The 25,008-nt window shown below is 41.1% G+C and overlaps 2 protein-coding genes across 3 annotated transcripts in view; both read right to left on the reverse strand.

Annotated features, from left to right (window-relative positions):
• Positions 1-143: 143 nt before the first annotated feature.
• asb14b (ankyrin repeat and SOCS box containing 14b) lies at positions 144-10,387 on the reverse strand. 2 transcript variants are annotated; one of them, XM_053644178.1, is made up of 10 exons: positions 10,259-10,387; positions 9,679-9,793; positions 9,530-9,585; positions 8,298-8,429; positions 8,044-8,202; positions 7,540-7,785; positions 6,898-7,075; positions 2,940-3,483; positions 573-726; positions 144-368 (listed from the first exon to the last, which is right to left on the reverse strand). In XM_053644178.1, the coding sequence occupies exons 2-10, from the start codon at positions 9,783-9,785 to the stop codon at positions 190-192; spliced, it is 1,755 nt and encodes a 584-aa protein (XP_053500153.1). In that variant the 5' UTR covers positions 9,786-9,793; positions 10,259-10,387; the 3' UTR covers positions 144-189. The 2 variants fall into 2 exon arrangements, with proteins under 2 accessions (XP_053500153.1, XP_053500152.1); XM_053644177.1 differs by lacking the exon at positions 10,259-10,387 and having other exon boundaries at positions 9,679-10,198.
• Positions 10,388-11,773: 1,386 nt separating this feature from the next.
• dnah12 (dynein, axonemal, heavy chain 12) overlaps positions 11,774-25,008 on the reverse strand; it is a 37,103-nt gene continuing 23,868 nt past the window's right edge. The window contains 22 exon segments of the mRNA XM_053643673.1: positions 11,774-13,927; positions 14,048-14,115; positions 14,205-14,296; positions 14,385-14,522; positions 14,719-14,923; positions 15,048-15,151; positions 15,662-15,850; positions 15,959-16,192; positions 16,337-16,474; positions 16,554-16,694; positions 16,826-17,079; positions 17,192-17,342; positions 17,426-17,570; positions 20,188-20,346; positions 20,480-20,916; positions 20,996-21,188; positions 21,490-21,682; positions 21,942-22,156; positions 22,286-22,431; positions 22,726-22,873; positions 22,990-23,231; positions 23,475-23,615. Of these exon segments, the coding sequence (XP_053499648.1) occupies positions 13,734-13,927; positions 14,048-14,115; positions 14,205-14,296; positions 14,385-14,522; positions 14,719-14,923; positions 15,048-15,151; positions 15,662-15,850; positions 15,959-16,192; positions 16,337-16,474; positions 16,554-16,694; positions 16,826-17,079; positions 17,192-17,342; positions 17,426-17,570; positions 20,188-20,346; positions 20,480-20,916; positions 20,996-21,188; positions 21,490-21,682; positions 21,942-22,156; positions 22,286-22,431; positions 22,726-22,873; positions 22,990-23,231; positions 23,475-23,615 (3,927 nt within the window). The 3' untranslated portion in view covers positions 11,774-13,733.

Here is a 25,008-nt window from a genome sequence, read left to right on the forward strand (position 1 = left end):
TGGTTAAAATATACCTGTACGTTACATTGTACAAAGTTTTACCATGATAAAGAAATAATCCAAAACCTATATTCAAAACAAACAAATGATCCACAATAAACAATCAATTGTGGCATGTGGAAACAAGTGGCATGACAATGGAAAAAAAAAAAAACTAACTAAAGACAATGAACATGAAATTTTTCTGTATTATTCAAGTTCTGCCATGCTTCCTTTGCTGTAAATATCATACTCTTTGAACCGGATATAGTCCTTCAGAGTGTTTGGCAGAGGTAAAAAGCTGATAAAAACTGGAGCCCGAAGGCGCAGACGACCAAGGCACTCACGGATCTTAAGACGGCATAAATGCTTCAGGCTTCGAGTGTTTTCTGTAACGAAAATAAGAACGTTACTGTATTATTGAGCTAACTTAAACACTTTTGACATCTGGTTTTGGGGATTTATAATTAATTATAATTATGTAATTTGAGGTGACAAATCTGAGTCCTTTATTTTTTATTTTTCATGCAGTTCACCAACAGTCATCCTTTAAAAGTTCAAGAAACCGCATATTTATATCGCTGATGACACACCTTGAATCTTGCATATTTCTGGCCACTGTTTCTGTTCTGCCAGGATGCTCTTCAGTTTGGAGCAGAAGCTGACATGGTCGACATAATCCAGCAAGATTCTTACCACCTGGCCTGTAAAGTCTTTGAGCCAGGACACTGTTATCACTTCACAGAACTGCAGACAGAAATATTGTGTTATTATTGTTGCTTAGTGGTGTGTGCAGGTTTTTATGCATGATGTGGCAAAGGGGGGAAAGAAACACAACTAGGAAAAAGCACTACTTAATTATGTATAGGGAAAGGCCACATCTGACCTGAATGTGATCCTTGGTGCAAAATAAATAGTCACATGACTATGCTATCTTCACGGGTGTTCTGTAATTCCTAATACTTCAGCCAGATATGCATTTAATTGCATAGTATAGACCCCATCAGAGTTGTTAATTGGGTTGGGATGGCAAGGGTAAATTATTTTAAGGATGGCAGCCACTCTCCTGTCACAAGCTTTTGTTGCATATTAATAAATGCTAAACAAGTTCTATTACACCCCTCCAGACAGGGCTATCTCAAGTGGGGTGCAGGGCACAGGGCAATATTTTTGTTATGGGGACCAGGCTGAGGCAATGCACCTTGTGCACATACAAAAAAAAAATTATAGAACTGAAATTAAGGAGAAAAATGAAAGTATCCTAAATATCACAATATGAGAATTGACAGTGAATAGGTGTGCACACGACTTAGACAAGACAAATATTCCAACCAATATTTTGATATAATTCTATTTAATAGTACTCGAGAATCACCTGTTGACATACAAAGTAGTATTTGCAACAAATACCGCTCTCATCGAGTAATCTCTCCCTGGAGTATTCTGTTGGCTCTAAGTGACAAGGTGGTTATTCAGGGTTCATGGAAACACAGACATATGTAACTGGCATTCTATTTCACCCCTCTTAACCACCAGGTGCAGTGAGAATCACCTGGATACCCTATTCTACTAAGTTATAAGGAACCAACCCACCTCACTGGAAAGGTATTCAGAAATGACCACCACATTCACGACAATGTTTACCTTGTATCACTTGAAGACAGTGCATATGTGGGCACAAGGTTTAATCACAGAGTCATCTTGCCCCCCATGCTGAGTGAATTGTGGTGGATAGAGGAGTCTCACCCCTTTCAGTAAGGTCACAATAAGTGTATCAGCCACTAGAGAAATGCCATCCATGGTGCTGTGATGTGCCACAATGGCTGCCACATACAGTGCCCTTTACTGTAGATGGGGATTGTCTAGCAGTTCCTGAAGAATGGATAGCATTTTGGTAATTGGTCAGTGCACCAGATCTAGTTGATTAGGTGCACACAATTCGCTGAACAGCTTGGCATACAAGGCCATTGTACTTTCCCCAAAGACAAATTGCTCTTGCCTTCAGGAGAATTTTCTGGAGTGCTAGGTCACAATCATCAGCCCACACTTCATCCCATGGGGCCAACCCACAGTTATAGGTTACCTGCCTGGGGTGCCAAATCTATACATTTCTATCCATTTAGGATAGCAGATCTGCTTAGTGAGGAAGACATCAGGGTGTTCCAACCACTAGTAAAACTAGCAGTAGCAACCAAAGCATTGCTGTCAGTCTCAGAGCCACCAGCAATATTTTGGGCCTAGTTACTGAATTCTGGGTAACTTGGAAAGAATCAGAGGTAGAGGAGGAAAGACATACAGTAGAGAGCCGGTCCAGTCTTGGGTTGGTACATCATATCCTATTGGGCTATCTATTAGGGAGAACCATAGTCGACAATATGTTGAACTTGGCACTAGTAAAAATGTACACCTTTACCTTTCCAAACTTGTCACCAATTCTGGGTGCAGAACTAACTCTCCAGGGCATAAATGCTGTGCATACATGCGAGCTGCCTGCTCTGTGGTGACTATCGCTCTCTACAGTATATCTCATTCAATATTAAACAATTAGCAGAAAGGAAGCCCGGTCAGAATGCTATGAGGAAGTCTCTGTTGATGAACATGAGCTTTCGTGTTGTGCAGTCTTCAGTTCCTGTATTCAGGTGAGCCACTTTTGCCAGCAGGTCATGACCTAAGTCTCAGCTTCCTACTGTGCTTATCAGTCACTCCGATACCATAAGTGATCTACAGTACAATCTTTTTTAGCTCTTTTGCATTTTTCTTGCCGATTGCTGAATTGAATCTCAACATCCGTCTTATGTGCTATAATTTTAGTTGATGCATAGTCAGTGTGTCCCAACCCTCCTCCCTAGCCCCGCGCAGCAGCCTCTTTCACCCACCCTTTGACACAGCCCTGCCTCCAGGCTTCATATTTAAGAATAAAAGGTACTGAAGTTGACATCAGTCTAAAATTGTTGTCTTACCACTACATCTCTTATCACAGAGACGCTCCAGCCCTCGTAGTCCACAGGGACGTGAGATCCCTGGCCATAGGGACAGTCAAAACAGCGCTGTACATCATAGCCATGGTTTAGCAGCATCCGGAGCATCACCTCGTCTTTCAGTGCATATTGCAGGGCCGAGGGGAAGTGTGTCGTATTTACACGCGAGTAGTAGTTCACATTCGCGCCATAGCGCAGCAGCGTGTTGATCAATTCGTAGTTGCCCAGGTGCATGGCTACTTGCAGACATTTAACAGGGTCCTGGTTTGACATAGCACCAGCCTTCAGCAGTAATCTCGTTGACTGCACGTCGCTGTTTGACACAGCAAAAAAAAGTGCTGATCTGCGCTCATCCTCGTAGTTTCTGCGCACCCGCGGATGGAGCATGAAGTTGGGGTCAAACCCAGCATTCAAGAGCAGCTCAAGACATTGAGTGTGTCCACCTGCAGCGGCTGAATGTAATGGGCTCATGCCACTCTCCTTAATGGCCTCTTTTGTAGTCACTGGGATCAGCTGTTCCAGTGCTCTGTAATGATGGGAGAGGATATGGAGCAAAATCTAAGCAAGAAAGTGAACAATTAAAGGGGTCATATTTTGCTTTTTAAACGTTTTTAAAAGTTCATTATTTTGTTTATTTGGTGTAATGGAATAGGTTAACATGCTTTAATGTTCAAAAAACGCATTATTTGTCGCATACTGTACATTATTGCAGTACCTCTATTTCCAGGCTGCCTGAAACACTCCGATTGCGTTCCGGTTTCTCCAAAGCCCCTCCTTCCGAAAAGCCCAGAGTGCTCTGATTGGCCAGCTGACCAATTGCGTTGTGATTGGCCAAAAACCTCAAGCGCGTGTCGGAAATGTAACGCCCCTTGGGTTAGGTTCAGCCTCCAAGGCTTCTAAAGCTAAGCTCCTAAGCAACATGTCGTCAGGTTTACCGTGTCAGTTCGAGCCCGAGACAGATTCAGAAAATGCGGATGATCAAGCGGAACCAACTTTGCAAACACGAGCAGAACGTTTCACAGTAACTCTCTTGCCTTTCAGATACGATATAAATTGTTAAGTGCAAAACTATGCTATGTACACAGCTTGTGTGTGTATATAGGTACTCATGCGATATATCTTTGGAAAGCTAAGATTCTTGTGATTCGATTGATATAAACCATTTTTCAAAATTGGGTTGTATAAAGTTGAGACAGTATGGAAAACGCTAATAAAAACAAAGAGGAGTGATTTTGTAAATGTACTTTGACTTGTATTTAAACAAAAAACATATAGAGACAAGGTATTTGATGTTTTACCTAATCAACTGCATAGATTTTTGAAGATAAATGTTTATTTTGAAATTGATGCATGCAACACATTCCAAAAAGGTTGGGACAGGGGCAATTTAGGATTAATAGCAATGTGACAAGTTGAAATAAGACATGATATGAAACAGGTGAGGCAATCGTTTAATCGTAGTATATAAGGAACATCTAAAAAAAAAAAAAAAGGCCTAGTCCTTCAAGAGCAAGGATGGGTCGAGGCTCGCCAATCTGCCAACAGATGCGTCAGCAATAATCCGACACTTTGAGAACAACATTCCCCAAAGACAAATTGGTAGGATTTGGGGCATTTCACCTTCTACAGTGCACAATATAATTAAAAGATTCAAGCAATCCGGTCAAATCTCTGTGCGTAAAGGGCAAGGCCGAAAACTGCTTCTGATTGCCTGTGATCTCCGATCCCTCAGATGTCACTGTCTTAAAAACCGTCATGAGTCTGTAATGGATATCCTGACGTGCACTCTGGAATACTTTCGTAAACCTTTTCGGTCAACACCATTCGCCGCTGCATCCACAGATGCAAGTTAAGGCTTTAGTATGCAAAGCAGAAGCCATACATCAACACTGTCCAGAAGCGCTGCTGACTTCACAGTGGAATCGTGTATTGTGGTCCGACGAATCAACATTTCAAATAGTTTTTGGACAAAACAGCGTGTCCTCCAGGCCAAAGAGGAAAAGGACCATCCAAGCTGTTATCAGGGTCAAGTCCAAAATCCAGCATCTGTCGTGGTATGGGGGTGTGTCAGTGCCTTGCACATCTGTGAAGCCACCATTAATGCAGAAAGACATGTATACATTTTGGAGCAACATATGCTGCCATCCAGAGCAGGACAACGCCAAACCACATTCTGCCCAGATTACAAGCGCATGGTTGCATAAACAGAGAGTGCGGGTGCTAACATGGCCTGCCTGCAGTCCTGACCTGTCTCTGATTGAGAATGTGTGGTGCATTATGAAGCACAAAATAAGGTAACAAAGGCCCCTTACAGTTGCACAGCTAAAGAAATGCATAATGGATGAATGGGGGAAAATTCTGCTTGCTAAACTTAACCAACTGGTGTCTTCAGCGCCCAAACGTTTAGGTTTAAGTGTTATTAAAAGAAAAGATGATGTTACACAATGGTAAACACTCGAATGTCCCAACTTATTTGGAGTGTGTTGCAGTCGTCAGATTTAAAATGAGTGTATATTTTAAGAAATAAATTCAAAACGTAAAACATAGAATAATGTGTTAGTAATGTGTTTTCAATCATGTACAGGGTGAATTGAATTTTCAAATTACTCTTTTTGTTTTTTTTTTTTGCATTAACCATACTGTCCAAAATTTTTCGGAATTGGGGTTGAAAATCACAATAGCAGCTACAACATCTCCATCAGACCACCAACATACAAACACTTACAAAACTGAGGCAACTTGGCAAACTTTAGCTAGCACGTTAGCAGAGGTCTACAACTGAGCCCTGGGCCACAACACATAACTCTGCATTTGAACAATCACAAGCAGATAATTCATAAAACAATCAAACAATTACATATTCTGATTCAGAAGTTCAAGATTGTCTGAGCAAAATGGGAATCGCCCCACTTTTCAGGAGTAGCCCTTGTGTGTAGCCTGCCTTGTACTCACCCAGGTTCAGGAAGCTGTCCTCCGTAAAATACGCTGTGTACAAGCAAACATTTGGGTTGTACTGCTCAGGAACAGCGTTATAAATTAACAGTAGCCACTGATTCCTAATTTCATTCGTTTTCAGAAGGCCAAACAAATTTTGCTAATATTTCACATAGTGACAGACATTTGCGGACGTACTATCTCGACTTCGAATGAGGCGTTTTGGGCAAGTTTGGAGCAGTGTTACTGCTAGAATATACTGTTAGACAAAATAAATCCCTTTGGAGGAGACTATGAGCTTTTTAACTTTGCAGATCTTATACATGCACAGACATACATTACACAATAAATTAGAAGGAAAACATTAAAAAGCATAATATGATTCCTTTAAGTATCTCAAACAGACATTTACTAATACACTATATGGCCAAAAGTATGGGGACACCTGACCACCACACCCAAATGTGGGCCTTCCCCAAACTGTTGCCAAAAAGTTGGAAGCACACAATTGTCAACAATGTCATTGCATGCTGTCGCATTACAATTTCCCTTCACTGGAACTAAAGGGCCCAAACATTTTCCAGCATGACAATGCCTCTGTGCACAAAGCGAGGTCCATAAAGACATTGTTTCCCTAGGTTGGTGTGGTAGAACTCAAGTGGCCTGCACAAAGCCACTCAGAGAATGGAAAACCTTCCCAGAAGAGTGGAGGTTATTATAACAGCAAAGGGAGGACTAAATCTGGAATGGGATTTTCAACAAGCTATGTATGGTTGTGATTGGTCAGGTGTTAACGTACTTTTGGCCATATAGTGTACCTTCAGAGTGGAGAGGTGCATGTAAAAGAGAAAGATATCATGGATGTGCATGTACTGTATGTAGATAGAATATTACCATTCAAGATATGTACCATGTTACAAATATTGTTCTATTACAACTGTAAGCAGGCTTCCCTATGGGCCAGGACAGTTATGAGGATTCATATAAGAAACCATCCATCACTCACAGCAGATGGCCTCGATAAGCAGCATGGTGAATGGGCAGATGGCCTGTGTGTGTGGGAGTGTTGGGGTCAGCTCCGTACTCCAAAAGCAGCGAGATTATATCAGGGTTTCCAGATGCTGCTGCCTCAAACAGCACTGATACAGACTCTACAGAGTGAAGCTTTGACCGTATGCTGGCCCCTAAGAATGAGAGTGGGAGAAAGAGGAGCAATTCAGGTCATTCACATATAAAATAAGCCAATTTATAAACATACTGCAAAGTACATACATAGATTACTAATTTCAGGCTTATGTTTAGTCTATCAAATTCTCATTTTGCATATAAACACCATCAGTCATCACGGGAAACAAAAAGCTTCCAACAAAGTGCATTAAGCATGGTATGTTTTCAAACTCTGAACTACACAGCTGTGTCAAGTGCCTCAGTGTGCTCAAAGAGTATTAATTGCTCTCACACATCTCAGATGATTAATTCGTTGTCACATTACTTCAGCAACAGGGGAGAAAGGAGGGAAGAGCTATTGTTCATGCTCAAGGACCTTCAAGTGTCACATGATGTAGTTGGGATTCAAAGATGAACTGAAATGATGGGAATTACCCCTTAAGCAATGCTATTACAAATGCCTTAACAAAATGTAAATAACCTTTCTGTAGTAGGATTTCCACAACATTCAAATGCCCAGCTTGGGCTGCGAGTCCTAAAGGTGTATGTTCAGTGGCATCACAGGCATCTGGGTTGGCACCAGCCTGGAGAAGCTGGTACACACAGTCCTCTAGGCCCAACAGAGATGCTTCATGCAGAGCAGTTCTCTGGAGGCTGCCTTTTTGGTCCACTGTAGCATTATAACGTAGAAGAAGAGAGGCCAAGTCGTATTGATTATTCTTTATAGCTGTTCAGGGAGACACAAAACAGAAAAATAATGCAGGTGATCCACAACATGTCAATACTAAATAAAAAAAGAACCACTGTTGATACTCTCAATTGAAGATCTACATATCTTAAACTACGAACACAGGACTGCACATAGAAACATAACCTGAACGTTCTGGAACTGTTACTCAAAACAAAGTTGCTCATTGCTTTAAACTTTTCTGTCACGTAACAGTATTCTGAAACTCTACTATAACAGAGCCTTGTTATTACATACCTGCAACTAATGCAGAGTCCTCATCCTCATTCTGACAGTCAGGGTTGCAGCCATTCTGGAGCAGGAATGTAGCATTCTCTCTGAGACCATTCACAACGGCAAGAAACAGAGGAGTCTCTCCTTTCAGCGTGCGGGACTCACTCGACCCCCGAGGAGATGCTGATAATACAATTCTTTCATTAAATTAAACGCCCAATGCTTACTTAGACATTTTGATCATGTAAATAGATGGTGCTGGACTAAAGCATGTAGACCTGAAAAAGTGATCTCCAAAATGCTCTTTTTCTGCTGTACTGCTGCTTGATGTAGAGGGATCCATCCCCTTTTGTCTGCCATGGACATGGCTGCCTTGTGCTTCACAAGCATCTGCAAGGCATCCTCATTTCCTGTGACCATACACAAGGAATGTATGGAGGAAGATGTATGGTCCAGGGTATTTGTCTGTACAAGCAGTGCTAATTAATTAGTAACAATACTAACAAAGGGCCCCATTTATCAAGCTGGTTATGAACAGTTGTAATTTGTCTATATATATATATATATATATATATATATATATATATATATATATATATATATATATATATATATATATATATATATATATATGAAAAAATAAGTACACTCCATGGAAATTGTTGGCTTTTTTTTGACATATTTAGACAAGCAAACATTTGATCCTCTTTGAAACAGTGCCTATTAATAAATATGGAATTATTTTACAGACAATATTCACATTTATGACCCTGTCATATTGAAGTAGCAATAGTAATTACCCCTTTTGCTATTTCACTTCCTTGATGTGCCGTATGGAGCCTGCCAATATTCAAACGGAATCGCAAATCCCTTTGCATTTGCATTTCCCATGCCTTGCACAGAAACCTGCCAATCAGTGTTGGAGGTGGAAGTATAGGACAAAATGTATTGTCTTACTCTGGAGTTGAACGAGAACCAAGTACAACTGAATATATTTTTAATTTTTCTCCTGTTAACTGTCACGGAGATTAGTACAGAACGCTCTTTCCTCTTACATCAACACAAACATGGTATTGTCTTCAGGAATGTCTGCATATCTGCTAAAACCTTGAAACCACCAAACTGGCTCAAACCTCCTAGAACTCCCTTTTTCGAGACTCGCAAATGTCCCGCTCTCCTTATGTTAAAACTTATATAGTGCATGTGAGAGCATGTGAGAGACAAGTGCTTCAGAGCGTGCTCATCTTCTATACTGCTTTCTTCTATCCTGCATTCTTATATCCTGTATTTGTCCTTCTGTAATAAACCTTTTTCACCTGAGGACGAGTCTACTGGTGTTTGTCTAAATTTCTACCACAATACACACGTGAACACGAACAAAATCAGCAATTCAGAAACTTTTATTAATCTGGTGGAATTTTTTAGTTCAGTTTGGCTTACACAAATATTTACACACAACTTTAATAAATGATTAATAAATGAGGCCCAATTAAATATCAGTAAATCTTACCTGCACATATGGCTGTAAAAATTTCTTCATGATCAATGTATTCTAGTGTAGGATCACTATAAAAAATCACAAGTGATTATATTTCCTTATGCAAGTAGGTTATTATGACCTGAAAACATGAAGAATGTCATATGGAGGTATGGTCTTACCTTGGAGTTTCATCTCTGCACATGCTATATTCCAACAGACTCTGCTCAATCATGTATTGTGTTGCTTCATCTTCATCCCACTCCTCATCATCATACAGGCCTTCCATCTTACACACTTTTAATTCAGTGGAACCACAAAAGCCAAATGGAATTTAATGATACATCTAGAAGTGTTTTGGTGCAAGGTGTGTTTGTCATAAGTTATGTTGGTTTAAATGGGATACGGTTAGATTCCACTACATGTATCGTCTGTATAGATAGCCATAGTAATCAGATCCTAGCAAAACATTTGCTAAGTGTGGTATTGTGTAATAATAGCTTTAATATAGTAATCATTAGGACTCATGCAACAAGCTTTTATACAATTAACTCGAACATATGAGGTATAAGCATTACTGGCAAACAACTGAAAGCTCTGTGTGCCTCTATAAAGGACAGCTTGTTTATCCACACCTCTGAATGAAATGCTGTTTAATGATGCAACACTCCATGCCATGCAGCACTCCACTGATCTCTGACACCCTTCCCTGAAGAACAATGTTTTTACATATACAGATTCAGATGCAAATGTTTCTTTTACCTTCCGGCAATGGACACTGCTGTTTTGTCTTGCACTTATAACCTCAAAGCGTTTCAGGTTCACAGCAGACACACAGCTATTTATATCTTCACAGAGCTAAAAATATGCAATCATGGGACTAGTCTTGCCAACCTCTCTCTGACATGGATCACACTGAACCTCAGCTGGGCCATCCAGCTGACATACAGGGGCTATAAGATATCAAGGCTGGCAACAGTAAAGCCATAGTATACATTAGGCTAGAGATGTAACAGTATGAAAATTTCATATCACGATTATCATGGCCCAAAATATCCTGGTTATCAGTGTTACCACAGTATTATTAAAATGTGCTGAAAATGTACAAAAAGTACTGATACATAGGGCTGCACAATTAATCAAATATCGATCGAGATTATGATTTTGACTGCCCACGATTACATGAACATGATCGACTGCGATATTGACGTTTAAAGTTTGTCCTCCGCTAATAGAAAACTCCGCTGCAGATCAAATCAAGCGCTTCCTATACTTACAGCCAATCACCATAGAACGGCACAGGGATGACATCATTTTGTAATTCCAAAACCCCGAAACGGAGTTAGCATTTTAGCCCTCGAGCTGCCAGCTTCGCTTCGAGCTCCAGCGTTTTGTGCGAGGAGAAATCATGACATTAACATGATGCTAAATGGCACTACAGAGGTTGTCGGGGACGTTAAACGTCATCACGCTGAACGGGAAAAAACTTTGCAGATAAACTCAGGGCTCTACAGTGCGACCATTTCACTCGCATTTGTGACTGAAAAGTATTTTGTGCGACTGTGAATAAATATTTATTCGCACCGGTGTGAGTGACTTGTTCGGAGTTGTATAATACAATCTGGATAAAAACTACAACTCCAAAATGCAACTACACCGAGCAACAGTTACTTTCACGCTGCTTTTCATCTCCTCAGTCAACCGAACAAGTGTGTAAATACTGCAGAGAAGCCATTATGATGACAAGAGTAACTCTGTACATCATCTGCTTCAACTTCCCGATCTCACAACCGCCATCTTTTATTGATCCCGCAAAATGACCTGAACTTGCACCTGCTCGTGTAGACACGGCGGCTTCGAGCGGAGTAAATTAATAATAACGCTACAGGTTGGTTTAACTTCTTTATTAAAAAATTCCTCACCAATCATAAGCAAGAGTAGGAACTGTTCAGTCTGTAAACATACAGTACGCTGCCGCTCTCCTTCACTAACTCTAATTCACTTCATTTAAACTCACGGTTGCCAGATATCACTAGAAATGTCAACTTCAGTTTCCATGTTTTGATTTAAACCCCCAAAACACAATATTATCAGCAGACATGGCAACACTGTACTGGGGGAACCAATCTAAAACTGATAAACAAACAAAAATAAAACTACTAAAATGTAAAGACAGAAAATGTGCGTAGTTATAAATAAATCATTCAATATAAAAAATAGATATTATAATAACTCCATTAAATATAAATAAAATGAGAAATGAAATAATGTTTAATTACTATGGGTTGCATTTAATATCAATTTGACATTAAACTTAGTTCGCTATTTACTTAGAAAGCTATTAACCTTTTTCCTAATATGGATAATTTTTGTGTTAGTATACTTTTAATTAGGACTCTCTATTGTTTTTAAGATATTTAAAAATAATTTTTTTATGCTTGTTTATTTATCAATTAACCAGCAGTATCTCATTGCTATTATTTTAACTCAATTAACAGTGATCATGAGCAGAGAGCTTACATTTAACAGTTTAAGATAGACCTCCTGATTAAAGTTTAAACAAAAAAAAGATTGGTATCTGGATCGGTATCGGCTGTAAAAATCCTGATTGGCGCATCAGTATTAAACTAAACTACTAGTTTAATAATAGTATTAAACTAAACTATTTAACACCATTAAACTAAAGGGCTTCCCATCTGATGGGTAAATGAACTCACCCAATCAGTTCCTATGAGAGATTATTCAGATATATACACAATATACACAGAGTGGTTCGAGAACTGATTCCAGCCCAGAACCATGACAGCGGAAAATGTCTAATAGTGTAGCTTTAAATATATTTAAGAGGAGCAGACTTCAAACACTGAACATTGATGTTTATTGTATTTGTTTACAAGGTGGAACAGGTTAACGGTTGTTGTTTTTTGCATACAGTCTGTAAAATTAACTGAAAATATAAAACTTAGTTTATCAGAAGGTAAATTAATTTGTCACGGCTCACACTATGTTCCTAAATTCTGTCATAATAGACCAGCTCAAGTTTTCTCATGCCAACTTATGTTTTATATTGTGGCATGAGAAAACTAAATAAATGTGAAAGTGCAATAAAAATATGTTGTCACTAAAATCAATTAGTAATCGTGATAAATAATCAAGATCTTAATATTGATCAAAATAATCGGGATTATCATTTTGGCCATAATCGTGCAGCCCTACTGATACACACACTGAAATCATTTAAACAGGTTTTATATTTGTGTTTGGCCACACGCCGATTACATCACTTGCCCACCGCGGCTCCGCCCCCACTGTTGTTTTGCTTTTTTTGTAATAATAAAAATCATTTAGTTCAATTAGAGAACATGGCGGAAGGCACTGACAGCGCTTGGGAGAATTCCCAACCTTCCAAGTGGACCAATCCGAAGTGTGGTCATATTTTGGATTTTATAAAATGCAGAGGGAAACTTAATCGAAGATGGTAACCCTGTCTGCAGAGCTTGCCAGAAGAAAGTTGCTGCGAAAGGGGGCTTTGGCACTTCGTTGGCACTTTTCCCTTTTTTCCCCCCTCGCTTTTAAATAGCTTAGGAATGCCCATGTGGCTATGCATTTCACTTTTGAATTAACGGCAATTGCTTGAATGGTGGGTTCATTATTATTCTTAATGAAAAACGCTACAACAACAAACAGTACAATGATAAACTTGCTTATATTAAACCAAATCTACCGCCATCGTCTTGTCAGTCAGCTCGCCTCACTAATCCTGTCAGTCAGCTCGCCTCAATCTTCCAGTCAGTCAGCTCGCCTTACTTTCGTCAAGTGATAAATGAAATCTGACTCCTGCGAATCTGTGCTGTGACTCTGGCTCATTCGGCTCACGCCGATTTGAGCAGACTCATTCAGTTTTTAATTGTAGTGTCCGTTTTCACGCTAAAAAAAAACAACGTTGCATGCTGCGCCTGTGTCAGACTTATGCTGGGTGTGTGTGGACATCATTTACTACAAGTTTTACAAATCACAATAATCGCACACAGTTTTAATGATAATTAAATGTGACACTTTAATACTAACCGTCAGGGAATTTTATCTTTATTTTATCTTATCGTGAAACCGGTAACCGTTTCATTTCTACATTAGGCAAAGTGTAAATTCTTCCAAACAAAGTATGCAGGTGGTTATTACAAGTTATCCCCTATGTAAAATTCATTACACTGCACAAGATATGTCACAAGATATGTCATTAATTGTCAAGCTGGCAGAGCATAGCCACCCCTCTCTTAATCCAGTGCTCTGGGTGCTTGCTTGTGGGTAGAATCATGGAGATGACAAAGTTAGTGGAGTGACCTGTGGTGGACAAAGTTCCCTTACGCTCGCTGGTCTTATAGAGAGGACACACATATATGTTCTTGGGTTGTGTTATAATCCGCTTATCCGCTAGAATATGAAAATTGGAAGACCATAAATATATTCATGAGTTGGCATTCATGGCATAGCAAAATGTTGGGTTATCACATTTTAGCCATTTTTTGTTATAATGTTCTGGTGTTCACTCACTCGGCTTTATCCATATTATGGGGACTGCGTCAAACAGAATTTTGGGGTACTGTTCAGCTAAGACACCACTGCAAGTGAAGAAAAAGACTCTCAAAATAGGTTTCATTAAAATGTAGAATACATGATAAAGGTATAATTTGTTCTCAAATGAACAAACTTTTTTTTATCCCATCTGGCTCCATCCAGGAAAAGGCCATGAATATAGACTCCATCTTCAGGGGAGGTGGTTGAGGTATCAAATGGCATAACCTGCGTAAAATGGAAGGTCAAGAACTACTAGAATACTTTGTACATATGTTATCAAAAACATGTGTATGAAGTATGTTGCAGCAGATACCTCATAGTCAAATACAAGGAGGTCAATGGGGATCGAGTATTTCCTGGCATAGTTCTGCATGGCTCCTGTCAGGAAAGCTTGAGTAAAGAAGAATCCAGACAGCCAGAAAACACTGGGCTTGGTTGTCTCATACCAGTCCTAAAAGAATGCACAGAAAGCCATTCAATTGCTAGAGACAGTAAAACAGTCATTACATTATAAAACTATGTTGACAGACGATCTAAGCATTTTGTATCACATGATGATATTAGTTGCATATTCAACTTAAGGTGTATATTCAAAAGACTTTACTGATATGAACAGTACTATTTTCTGAAAATACATCTATTCTAACCTGCAGAAATTTAAGCCTAGCAAGTAAGTCAGTGATGTAGCTGCCCAGCGGCTTCAGACTGGGGTAGGAGCGCTTCGCCCACTTCTCTGGCACTTTTCCCACAAGCAGGCTGCTTGCTATTGCCTCCAGCTCTGCATCCATTACAACGAGCCCCTTAATGGCCTTCAGCAGGTTCTGCAGGCTCACACAAATTGTTTGGCACAAACTGAGGAAGAAAATATGTATAATATAATTAACATGGCATATAAAAGAGGCAAAATCAAAAACATAAGTGCATAAGATAAGACACTGAATAATTGCACATTTGAAACCCAGTTTTGAGGACTTACTTATTATATCGTTCCATCTCCTGAACAAGCACCGTGTTCATGCTCTCTTCATACCGCACTGGGAATTTGGCAAGGGCAGCCTCAATGTTAAAGTTTTCTGGAAGCTAGATATTTGACAGCAAAATACTTAAATAAAATGCATTGTTTTACATAATAGTTCTTGTATTACATAATATAGACTATACAAGATTTTGCTGAGTTTCTTTGTGATTGTGGGACAAAAATGTTTGAATTTGCTGCGGCTTTTTTCAAAATTTGTGACGCAAATTTTTTGTGCTATTTTGCTGAAAACTACTCGAATTTGGCAAAATTGCAACTACACTAAATAGTTTTGAGCGGTATTTTGCAGTGATGTTTGTTGGTAAATGAGACCTTTTAGCTGTATTCATGTGCGATACATGTGAGTTGAAGAGGGCTTTGGCTGAATGCGTGTTGTGATGACATCACACTACATGTCTTGGCCCAAATCTGCGGAAAATCAGCGGTAATTTTGAAAAATTGCAAACTCCTCCGAATATCGTGGAGTTTCCTTGATTTTGCATTCATTTCTGTGATCACAAAATCGCTAATTCCTGGAGGGACTGGTAATAGAAAATCATAGTACACGTGATTACTTTAGATAGGATGTCACTAGCAATATCCAGCAGGTTGCTGTCACCTCCAGAACTTCCTCCTCCCTTTGAGCCACCTCCCTGAGTCAGGATCAGGGAGTCAAACAGGAGTTTGGTCTGCTGCAGGTCTTTAGAGATGTCTACATTCTCATGCATACCAAACACCTCTGGATGCTGGGTGAAGGGCAGATTCTGCAAGTATACAAAATCGTTTAACTTTACATATCTCTTGTGGTTTAGAAATTATACTGTATGTATTGGTTGATCTGTGCATATGTCGTTATCCTTCATTATCTTCACCTTGATAAACTCCACATAGTCTTCATGAATGGACTTTGGAGGTGCATAGTATTTTCCACTAGGAGAGAAGTTGTAACGGGGGTTCTTGATGATGTCCTTATTGTAGAAGTCAGCCAAGATGGTCAGGAGGAGGCGGCGGTCCCAGTCATCTGTCACCCGCCCACCATAGTTACACTCTCCAGTCAGATATGTGATGGCCTCAAAGGGAACCTCCTCATACTCATTCACGAAGAGCTGCAGAAAAGGAATACTGGATCAAGCACACTACACTACACAAGGGCTACTCTGGGGACTAAGTATTTTACAAACCTATTTGTATTTGCTATGACCTTTTTAATATAATCAGTTTATTTATATTATTTATGCAAGAGTCTTTACCTGCAATTGCCTGATGCTAATACGCAGATCTGATTCATTAAATCCATATGGAATGTTCCAACCAAGTGGTCCAAATTTCTTCCTTTCCTGGACAAGGGCATGGAAGAAGCAAACCCCATACAGAAGCTTTTCCCAAACCTATAAATTCAAACCAGGAGATTGGTGTCATATTTGTGTATTTAACAAGATAATCTTGATGAACATTGTCTATGCTTACAAGTTCTTTGCTTGGACATGCTGAGAAGAACTCAGGGTCTGAGATAGGGTCGGATAGATAGGACTGTAGCAGATTCAGCCTTAGGCCTGTGGGAGGCTCATTTGTCATTTTTACTCCATTCTGCAAGATGGTCACTGGAAACTGTCGCAGCAAACAGGCCAGGTTGTAATTTGTTGAGAGAATGCATAATAACAGATATTAGACGAACAACTGGGACACAAGGCAGTATGTTCTGAATTGTCTTTTAACACAAGACTGAAATGTATAAACACCATGGGGGAGGGGTAGCTGGTGAGCCAGAGGCGGAAGTCTGGGTGGCATGTGTCTGGGCTGAAGTCTTCACAGATCTTCTCAAGTGTGGACATCCAAGATACAGCCAAGTGACAGTTCTGTAGGCAAACCCACGTGCCTTCTTTCATGGCAGACTGAATCAACTTTACAGCTATAGGACCCTGACCCTGTCCAAGAGAAATTGACTTGAACTTTGTACCACTCATGTTCTTATCATTTGCAAACTTCAGTAAACCTGGAAACAGAAAAAAGGGGAAAAGAAGCTTAAACAGTCAGTAAGAAGTGCATAAGAATGCATCCGAGTTATGACCAGGACAACAGTGCTTACAGTAATGGACAATACTTACTGGCCATAGGGTCTGCGCCAGGAGAGAGCACAAACACCAGTGGAATGGTCGAATTAGAATCATTGTAACTCCTACTTAGATCAAACGGCGGTGGTTCAACAAACTTTTTGCCCAGTTTGTCAGTCACATAACTGGCAATGGCTGGTTCAATCTGTTAATATAATAGAGGCAAAAGCTGTAAGTATATAAGCATATAAGTAAATATAATGTATGTGAAAATGAAAAACATCTCACTTTATCTGGCCTGAGGCAGCGGTAGATGATCATTTTCTGAAAGTCATTAAGTTTGTCACACCATGGCCTCGGTAACGGAGTGTTATAAGGCTGCTTACTATCATAAATAGGCAGGAAGCTCTCAGGTGTCTTGATGACACTCTCTCTATATTCAAGGCAGAGACATGTAAAACCTGATGAGACTAACAAATCTTCTCTGAATTATTAGTTCTATTTAATTTCTACTGACCGCCAGAGGCAGTGCTTTTTCAGCACCTGGATGTCCATCACGTGTACGTACAGGTCGAGTGTTTATATCAACAAAGTCACCTGTGACCTGGGTGACATGTGCCTTTTGCCCCAGTGCTAAAGGCACGGTCACCCAGAAATGACCTTTTGTTATCGTCTCGCGTTGGTAAGCAGATTCAGGAGTGCAGGCATCGCTGGTAGTCTTGTAACCCGAAGTAGGGTTGGAGCTACGAGCTTTCATCCTCCAAAGACTGCGGTTAGCCTTTTTTGTGATTATTTCACTTCAGTAGTACGCTATCCAGCGAAAGGTAAGTGACTCTGCTATCAACACCATTTAGGAGTGGGCACGCTCCAATTTGGCAATCACCAGTTTACAGTTCATTTTCAGTTTGGTGTTTTTCGCTTTAACGCCGATACAACGCTAAATAATTGAAGTTGGCTTGGAATCCCCTCCCGTAGTTTTCTGTTTATACGCATCTTGGAGTTATTCCCCACGATTTTGGTTGTTTAATTTTTTGAAAGCGCGCTGTCGGTAAACAACGCACCCCAATTGGGCTTCATTGAATTGTTTTTCATCCCTGTGATTTAGTCTGTGAATTGACTTAATTATTGGCTATGTTGTTCGCATGTTCGCTCTTAACTGCTCCCTATTGCATCACAGTGCATAGTGATCATAGAGGGATCATTCCCCAATATTGTTATTCTTTCATCTCATGCTAGGTATTCTCACAGCAGCCTCATCGGTGGTCCCTTTGGGCCTTCTGTCATTATGGCCTCTCCAGATCTGGCTGAACGACCTTGGCTTGCATCCCACTCAACACGTGCACAAGCTGGTCAGAGTCACTGCCAGTTGCCTAAGGTGCCTACGCCCATGGAGGAGAAGAGCATATTTTACCCAGGGGGTTCCCTTAGGCTGGCACAGCACCCACCCTGGCGAATGGAAGCTGTACCCCGAAATAGTTCAAGCAATCTGGCACAGATATGGCAGGGCAGAGGTGGGCCTTTTTACCTCACTGTCAATGACACACTGTCCCCTTTGGTTTTCACGAGGGGAACCAACAAGCCCCTTGGGCCAAGATGCGCTGGCCCATGCATGGCCAAATCGACTGCTGTATGCTTTCCCTCCACTACCATTGATACTGCCCTCCCTAGACAGCATCCTCAGGGGCAATCACAAGGTGCTACTACTAGCCCCCAAATGGCCAGGGAGGGTGTGGTTCCCAATATTACACAGATTACTGTACAGGGAGCCTTGGTGCCTCCCTGTGAGGAGGGATCTCCTCTCACAGCTGGAGGGTCGAATCTGACACCCGAACCCATCCCGGCTGCAACTTTGGGTCTGGCCTCTGAAGGGCCAGAACCATTACTAAGGCTGTGTGATCCAGCAGTTGTTCAGACCATCCACAACTCCCATGCACCTTCCACCAATGCGTTGTACGCTAACAGATGGAAGCTCTTTTCTGAGTGGTGCCAGGCACAAAATCAGGAACCAACACACTGTCCCATATCGCTTTCTCCAGTCCTGTCTTCATGGAGGCCTTGCAGCCTCGACCATCAAGGTATACATAGCTGCCATCTCAGCCATGCATAATAGAGTAGATGGCATGACTATTGGGTCCCACACCCTTGTGACCCGCCTCCTTAAAGGTGCTCAATGTCTGAGACCTCCTCGACGAAACCAAGTATCCTTTTGGGACTTGCCTCTCGTATTAGAGGCACTGTGTCAGCCTCCTTTTGAACCTCTAGAGAGGTCAGAATTGAGGTGGCTGTCTATGAAAACAGCTTTCCTCTTAGCAATGGCATGAGCTAGACGAGTAGGTGAGCTGCACACCTTATCAGTAAGCCGAGAGTGCCTACACTGGAGTTCTGGGAACACAGGGGTAACTTTATGGCCGAACCCTTCATTTCTCCCAAAGACCTTTTCTTCATCTTATAGGAACCAGCCCCTCAATCTGTCAGCTTTTGAGCCCCCAACTCAGGAGAATGAGCAGGGGTCTGAGTGTGAGTCTGTTGTGCCCAGTGCGAGCACTAAAGTGTTATATCCAAATGACTGCTGAATTCCGGCAGTCAGATTCACTGTTTGTCTGCCATGCGGGGCATAGGCGAGGTCACGCTTTGTCCAAGCAGTGTCTGTCAAAATGGATTTTAGAGGCTATCATTTATGCCTATAAACGATAGCAGGTGCTGAAAGCAGAAATTAAATAGAACGATGGTTACGTATGTAACCGTGGTTCTATGAATTTCGGATGACCGCCAGAGCTTGGTAGTCACTCGGAAGATTCACGAGAAGATTGCCAAGAGGTCATTTCCGGGGTGAACGTGCCTTTAGTACCAGGGCAAAAGGCACACGTCACTCAGGTCACAGGTGACTTTGTTGATATAAACACTCGATCTGTACGTACACGTGATGGACATCCAAGTGCTGAAAGCACTGCCTCTGGCGGTCATCCGAAATTCATAGAACGGCGGTTACATACGTAACCATCAATATATTTTAAAGCAAGTTAAGCCTACAAAGACAAAGAGATACAGACCTGAGGCCCTGTAGGCCAGGTAGTTCACTGGCTCGACAGATCTCATCCCAGCTCTTCTCTTGGAGCCAGCTGGGATCAGGATTGGGCACATCATTCTGTAGACCCACTCCACCTGTGAGCAGGAACATGAACTCCGAGTACTTAATCTCCTTCTTAGCCCTGATTGAAACAGAGAGACAGTCAAAAACACAGTTTAAGGGGGCACTGTTGTCTCATTTTTGTCATAACATCAATTACTTTAGTTACATTAATTCACAAAAACTGTTTAGTCAAAGTTGTTGTGCTGACATACAAGAGCAGATTGCAGCAGAGGAGGAAGGAGAAGAGCAGTTTGTCCTTCTCAAAGAGAGAGCGACACACGTTGCAGTATAGGTTGTAGGTAAAGTGATCAATCAGGTATCTCAGTCTCTTCTCTAGAATCTTTGACTTGTTACTAAAACATAGAGTGCATGCTAATTAACCACATGGATGTGCCACATGGACAGAGAAAAAAAAATACTTATAAACTCTGAAACACTGCTCAAATAAATGAGTCTATCAACATATATCTGGTTACCTGTCCTGTATGGAGTTGATATATAGGTTGACAAACCAACTAAGTGAGTATTGATACATGGGGTCAATGTTGGTCAGGTCTGCAATGCTGAAAAACAGGATGGATGAGTGCTTGGCAATGGCTCTGTAGCCTTCCCTAGACTCTGCTATTTTCATTTCAGTCTTCTCTGCGATCTGAAAGGTCACAAAGATGAAATCAGTCACTGTCACAACACTGCATTGTCTTTAAAACCACTGTTTCTGAGCACCAGACCTGCTGTTTCTTGGAGATCTCATTAGACATTATCTTTGCGGAGTCTAGGATCTGAATAGCAGTCTCGTCCTCCAGTATATTCCCCTCTGAGGACTGTAAAGTCTCCAGGATTTTGTCCTCAATTTCCTTCAGCTGCTTCTTATTGGCAGCAGATTGAAGAATGAGAACATTCCTCTCCTCTTCCAACTCTGGCCTATGAAACAAATGTTAAGGAAACACAATAATATTCAAGAATGTTGAGAAGAAAGGTTGTGATGGCATACAAGGCTCGACCTCTTAAGATCATCTTTTCAGCACTGAATAACTATGCTTCTATGATATATATATAGTAATTAATTAGCTGCGGTAATATGCTCTGCTTTGCTTATATACAGTATACTGTACATATGCAATACAGAAAAGCAAAGATGTGTGCATGTGCACAACCGAGTGAGTGTGTGTTTTACTCATTCATACAACCTGTCATCTAGTTGTGTGTTTGTGTATTTCATCACCTCTCTTTTGCCACCACAATGCCCAGCAACTGGTCCTCCAGACCCTCTGGAGTGATCATGAAGTTGAGCAGGGACACTTTGGTAGCCAGCTCAGGGAGATAATGAGGGTTTCTAAGCTTAGTAGTGATATAAAACCGGAAATCACTGGAGTACTCAATCACACTCTCCCCCAGCCTAATGCAGTCCATGCCTCCTACATTTAGACAATAAGAAAAACATAACCATGTTTCAGTCATTGGCCTTTAACCCTACACTGAACATTAACAAACCTCTTGAAGTGATTCAGGAATATCTATTGAAAACACAATGTATATAATACAATGAGCAATTTTCTTCAAACTGATTAAGCCTAGTCTTATACTAAACTACAAATCTTGGTTTGATATTTAAGAAGTCATCAGAGTAACACATAAATTGCAAATCAATAAACTAGTGACATTTGCACCCTGCACCTTGTTTAAATATTTGTTTGAGCAGTAAGGGCTCTATAGAGGGGTCCAGTTCTTCTCCCACATTCTCTAACAGCAGTGGAGTTCCAAACTGGATGCAGTTCTCCAGGGTCCTCATATAGTCTGCATCAGTGAGTTTTATCACAGTGAGATTGTTCTCTCTCTCTGAGTTTTTCACCCATTTGTTGGCCTGACCCTGTGGGTCAATCATCAAAGGCCTGCAAAGAAATTTCAATATGCACTGACTCCAAAGCATCATGGACAGATCCTTAAATAAGAAAGAAATAATTACATATGGACAATAAATGTTTTGCTCTGTGTATGATTTTGTGTTTGTGTAGAAGTACCATCTTCTGGAGTTGCTCACTATGACTCCATTGTCGATGGAGAAACTATCAGTGGGTAGACCAGAGATGTTCCAGGCCCTGATCTTGATAGGGTCACCAAGGGTTTTACTCAGACAGAAGTCATCTGAGGATGGGATCTTCTTGGACTGAATATAACCATACACAATATGCAGCTATTTTCATAGGATGGCCACACATACTGAGTTGAACTGGACAATCAAACAAATTTTACAGCCAAACAAATTTTTTATTATCTGACTGGGTAATAGTGCAAATTGCTGGTTGTTGTTCCTAAATATGTTAGGAATATACTGTATCAAGTAATGTGAAATGGGAAAACTAAAGAAAAAAAAATATTGGACAGATATTTAGGTGACTTCAGTGTTATACACCTGATGGTGCTAGTTGATACATAGTGCTGATTTGCATATTGTCAGTACCTTACAGAGCTTAGTCCAGTCCCTGGTGCAATCCTGGCGGAAGCCAGCAGTAAAGGCTCCGAGGTAAGCAATTACACCAGCAGAAATCAGCACGTCCCCTGTCAAATTATCATACATGTTCTGAAGTTCATCTGCAGATTTAGACCACCTGAAGAACACAATAAACACCTTAGATAATTTCCAGATTGGTATTTCAATGGAATGTCTAGTTCCAAATGAAATGTCTTCGAGGGAAAATTTCTTTTTCATAAATATTATCCTGACCTGGTCTTTTCTCCTCCTAAGCCCCCGATGAGCTTTTCAGCTCTCTCCAGCTTGCGGGCACAAAGGTCCACCTGGAATTCTAGCTGAGCCTTTTCTTCAGTCTTCTCCTCAAATGTTTTCTGCAGGGAAGCCAAGCGGTCCTCCACTTCTTTCAGCTCTGCTCTCTTTTGATTCAGCAGGGCCATAGTAGCAGCCAGTGACTGCTGTGCCACAGCCAGATTAGCCTTCTTAGGAGCCACTACCTATAAGAAGAACATTACCTACAGTTTACTCTAAGATTAAGCATCTTACACCAAAAGACAATTAAAAATGCTTACCTGGGTAGAAAATTAAATGAATGAATGAATAAACAGGTAAGAGTGGTTTATCGGATTAAAATCACATACTTAGAACCAAAGATGGAGACAGGTGAATCTAAAAGGCATCAGTGGGGGGCAATGAAGATCAAATATGCAATAAATGAGGTGGTATTCACTACTACCCACCTTTGCCACTCTGTCATAAACCTCCATAGAAGTGATCCATTTGCACAGACCCTCAGCTGCAGAGGAAGCCTTGGCAACTTTTGTAGGGTCAAAGTCGGGGTTGGTCATATACTCACTACGGATTTTGTGCATGACTGGTGCCTGCCACAAAGTAATATTAGCATTATATATCACGAAAGAATGACATGGTCATATCATACAGTGAGGGAAAAAAGTATTTGATCCCCTGCTGATTTTGTACGTTTGCCCACTGACGAAGAAATGATCAGTCTATAATTTTAATGGTAGGTTTATTTGAACAGTGAGAGACAGAGTAACAACAAGAAAATCCAGAAAAATGCATGTCAAAAATGTTATAAATTGATTTGCATTTTAATGAGGGAAATAAGTATTTGACCCCCTCTCAATCAGAAAGATTTCTGGCTCCCAGGTGTCTTTTATACAGGTAACGAGCTGAGATTAGGAGCACACTCTTAAAGGGAGTGTTCCTAATCTCAGCTTGTTACCTGTATAAAAGACACCTGTCCACAGAAGCAATCAATCAATCGGATTCCAAACTCTCCACCATGGCCAAGACCAAAGAGCTCTCCAAGGATGTCAGGGACAAGATTGTAGACCTACACAAGTCTGGAATGGGCTACAAGACCATTGCCAAGCAGCTTGGTGAGAAGGTGACAACAGTTGGTGCGATTATTCGTAAATGGAAGAAACACAAAAGAACTGTCAATCTCCCTTGGCCTGGGGCTCCATGCAAGATCTCACCTTGTGGAGTTGCAATGATCATGAGAACAGTGAGGAATCAGCCCAGAACTACACGGGAGGATCTTGTCAATGATCTCAAGGCAGCTGGGACCATAGTCACCAAGAAAACAATTGGTAACACACTACGCCGTGAAGGACTGAAATCCTGCAGCGCCTGCAAGGTCCCCCTGCTCAAGAAAGCACATATACATGCCCGTCTGAAGTTTGCCAATGAACATCTGAATGATTCAGAGGACAACTGGGTGAAAGTGTTGTGGTCAGATGAGACCAAAATGGAGCTCTTTGGCATCAACTCAACTCGCCATGTTTGGAGGAGGAGGAATGCTGCCTATGACCCCAAGAACACCATCCCCACCGTCAAACATGGAGGTGGAAACATTATGCTTTGGGGGTGTTTTTCTGCTTAGGGGACAGGACAACTTCACCGCATCAAAGGGACGATGGACGGGGCCATGTACCGTCAAATCTTGGGTGAGAACCTCCTTCCCTCAGCCAGGGCATTGAAAATGGGTCATGGATGGGTATTCCAGCATGACAATGACCCAAAACACACGACCAAGGCAACAAAGGAGTGGCTCAAGAAGAAGCACATTAAGGTCCTGGAGTGGCCTAGCCAGTCTCCAGACCTTAATCCCATAGAAAATCTGTGGAGGGAGCTGAAGGTTCGAGTTGCCAAACGTCAGCCTCGAAACCTTAATGACTTGGAGAAGATCTGCAAAGAGGAGTGGGACAAAATCCCTCCTGAGATGTGTGCAAACCTGGTGGCCAACTA

The sequence above is a fragment of the Ictalurus furcatus genome, chromosome 15 (assembly GCF_023375685.1).
Source record: "Ictalurus furcatus strain D&B chromosome 15, Billie_1.0, whole genome shotgun sequence".
In the NCBI taxonomy this organism is placed as follows: Eukaryota; Metazoa; Chordata; class Actinopteri; order Siluriformes; family Ictaluridae; genus Ictalurus; species Ictalurus furcatus.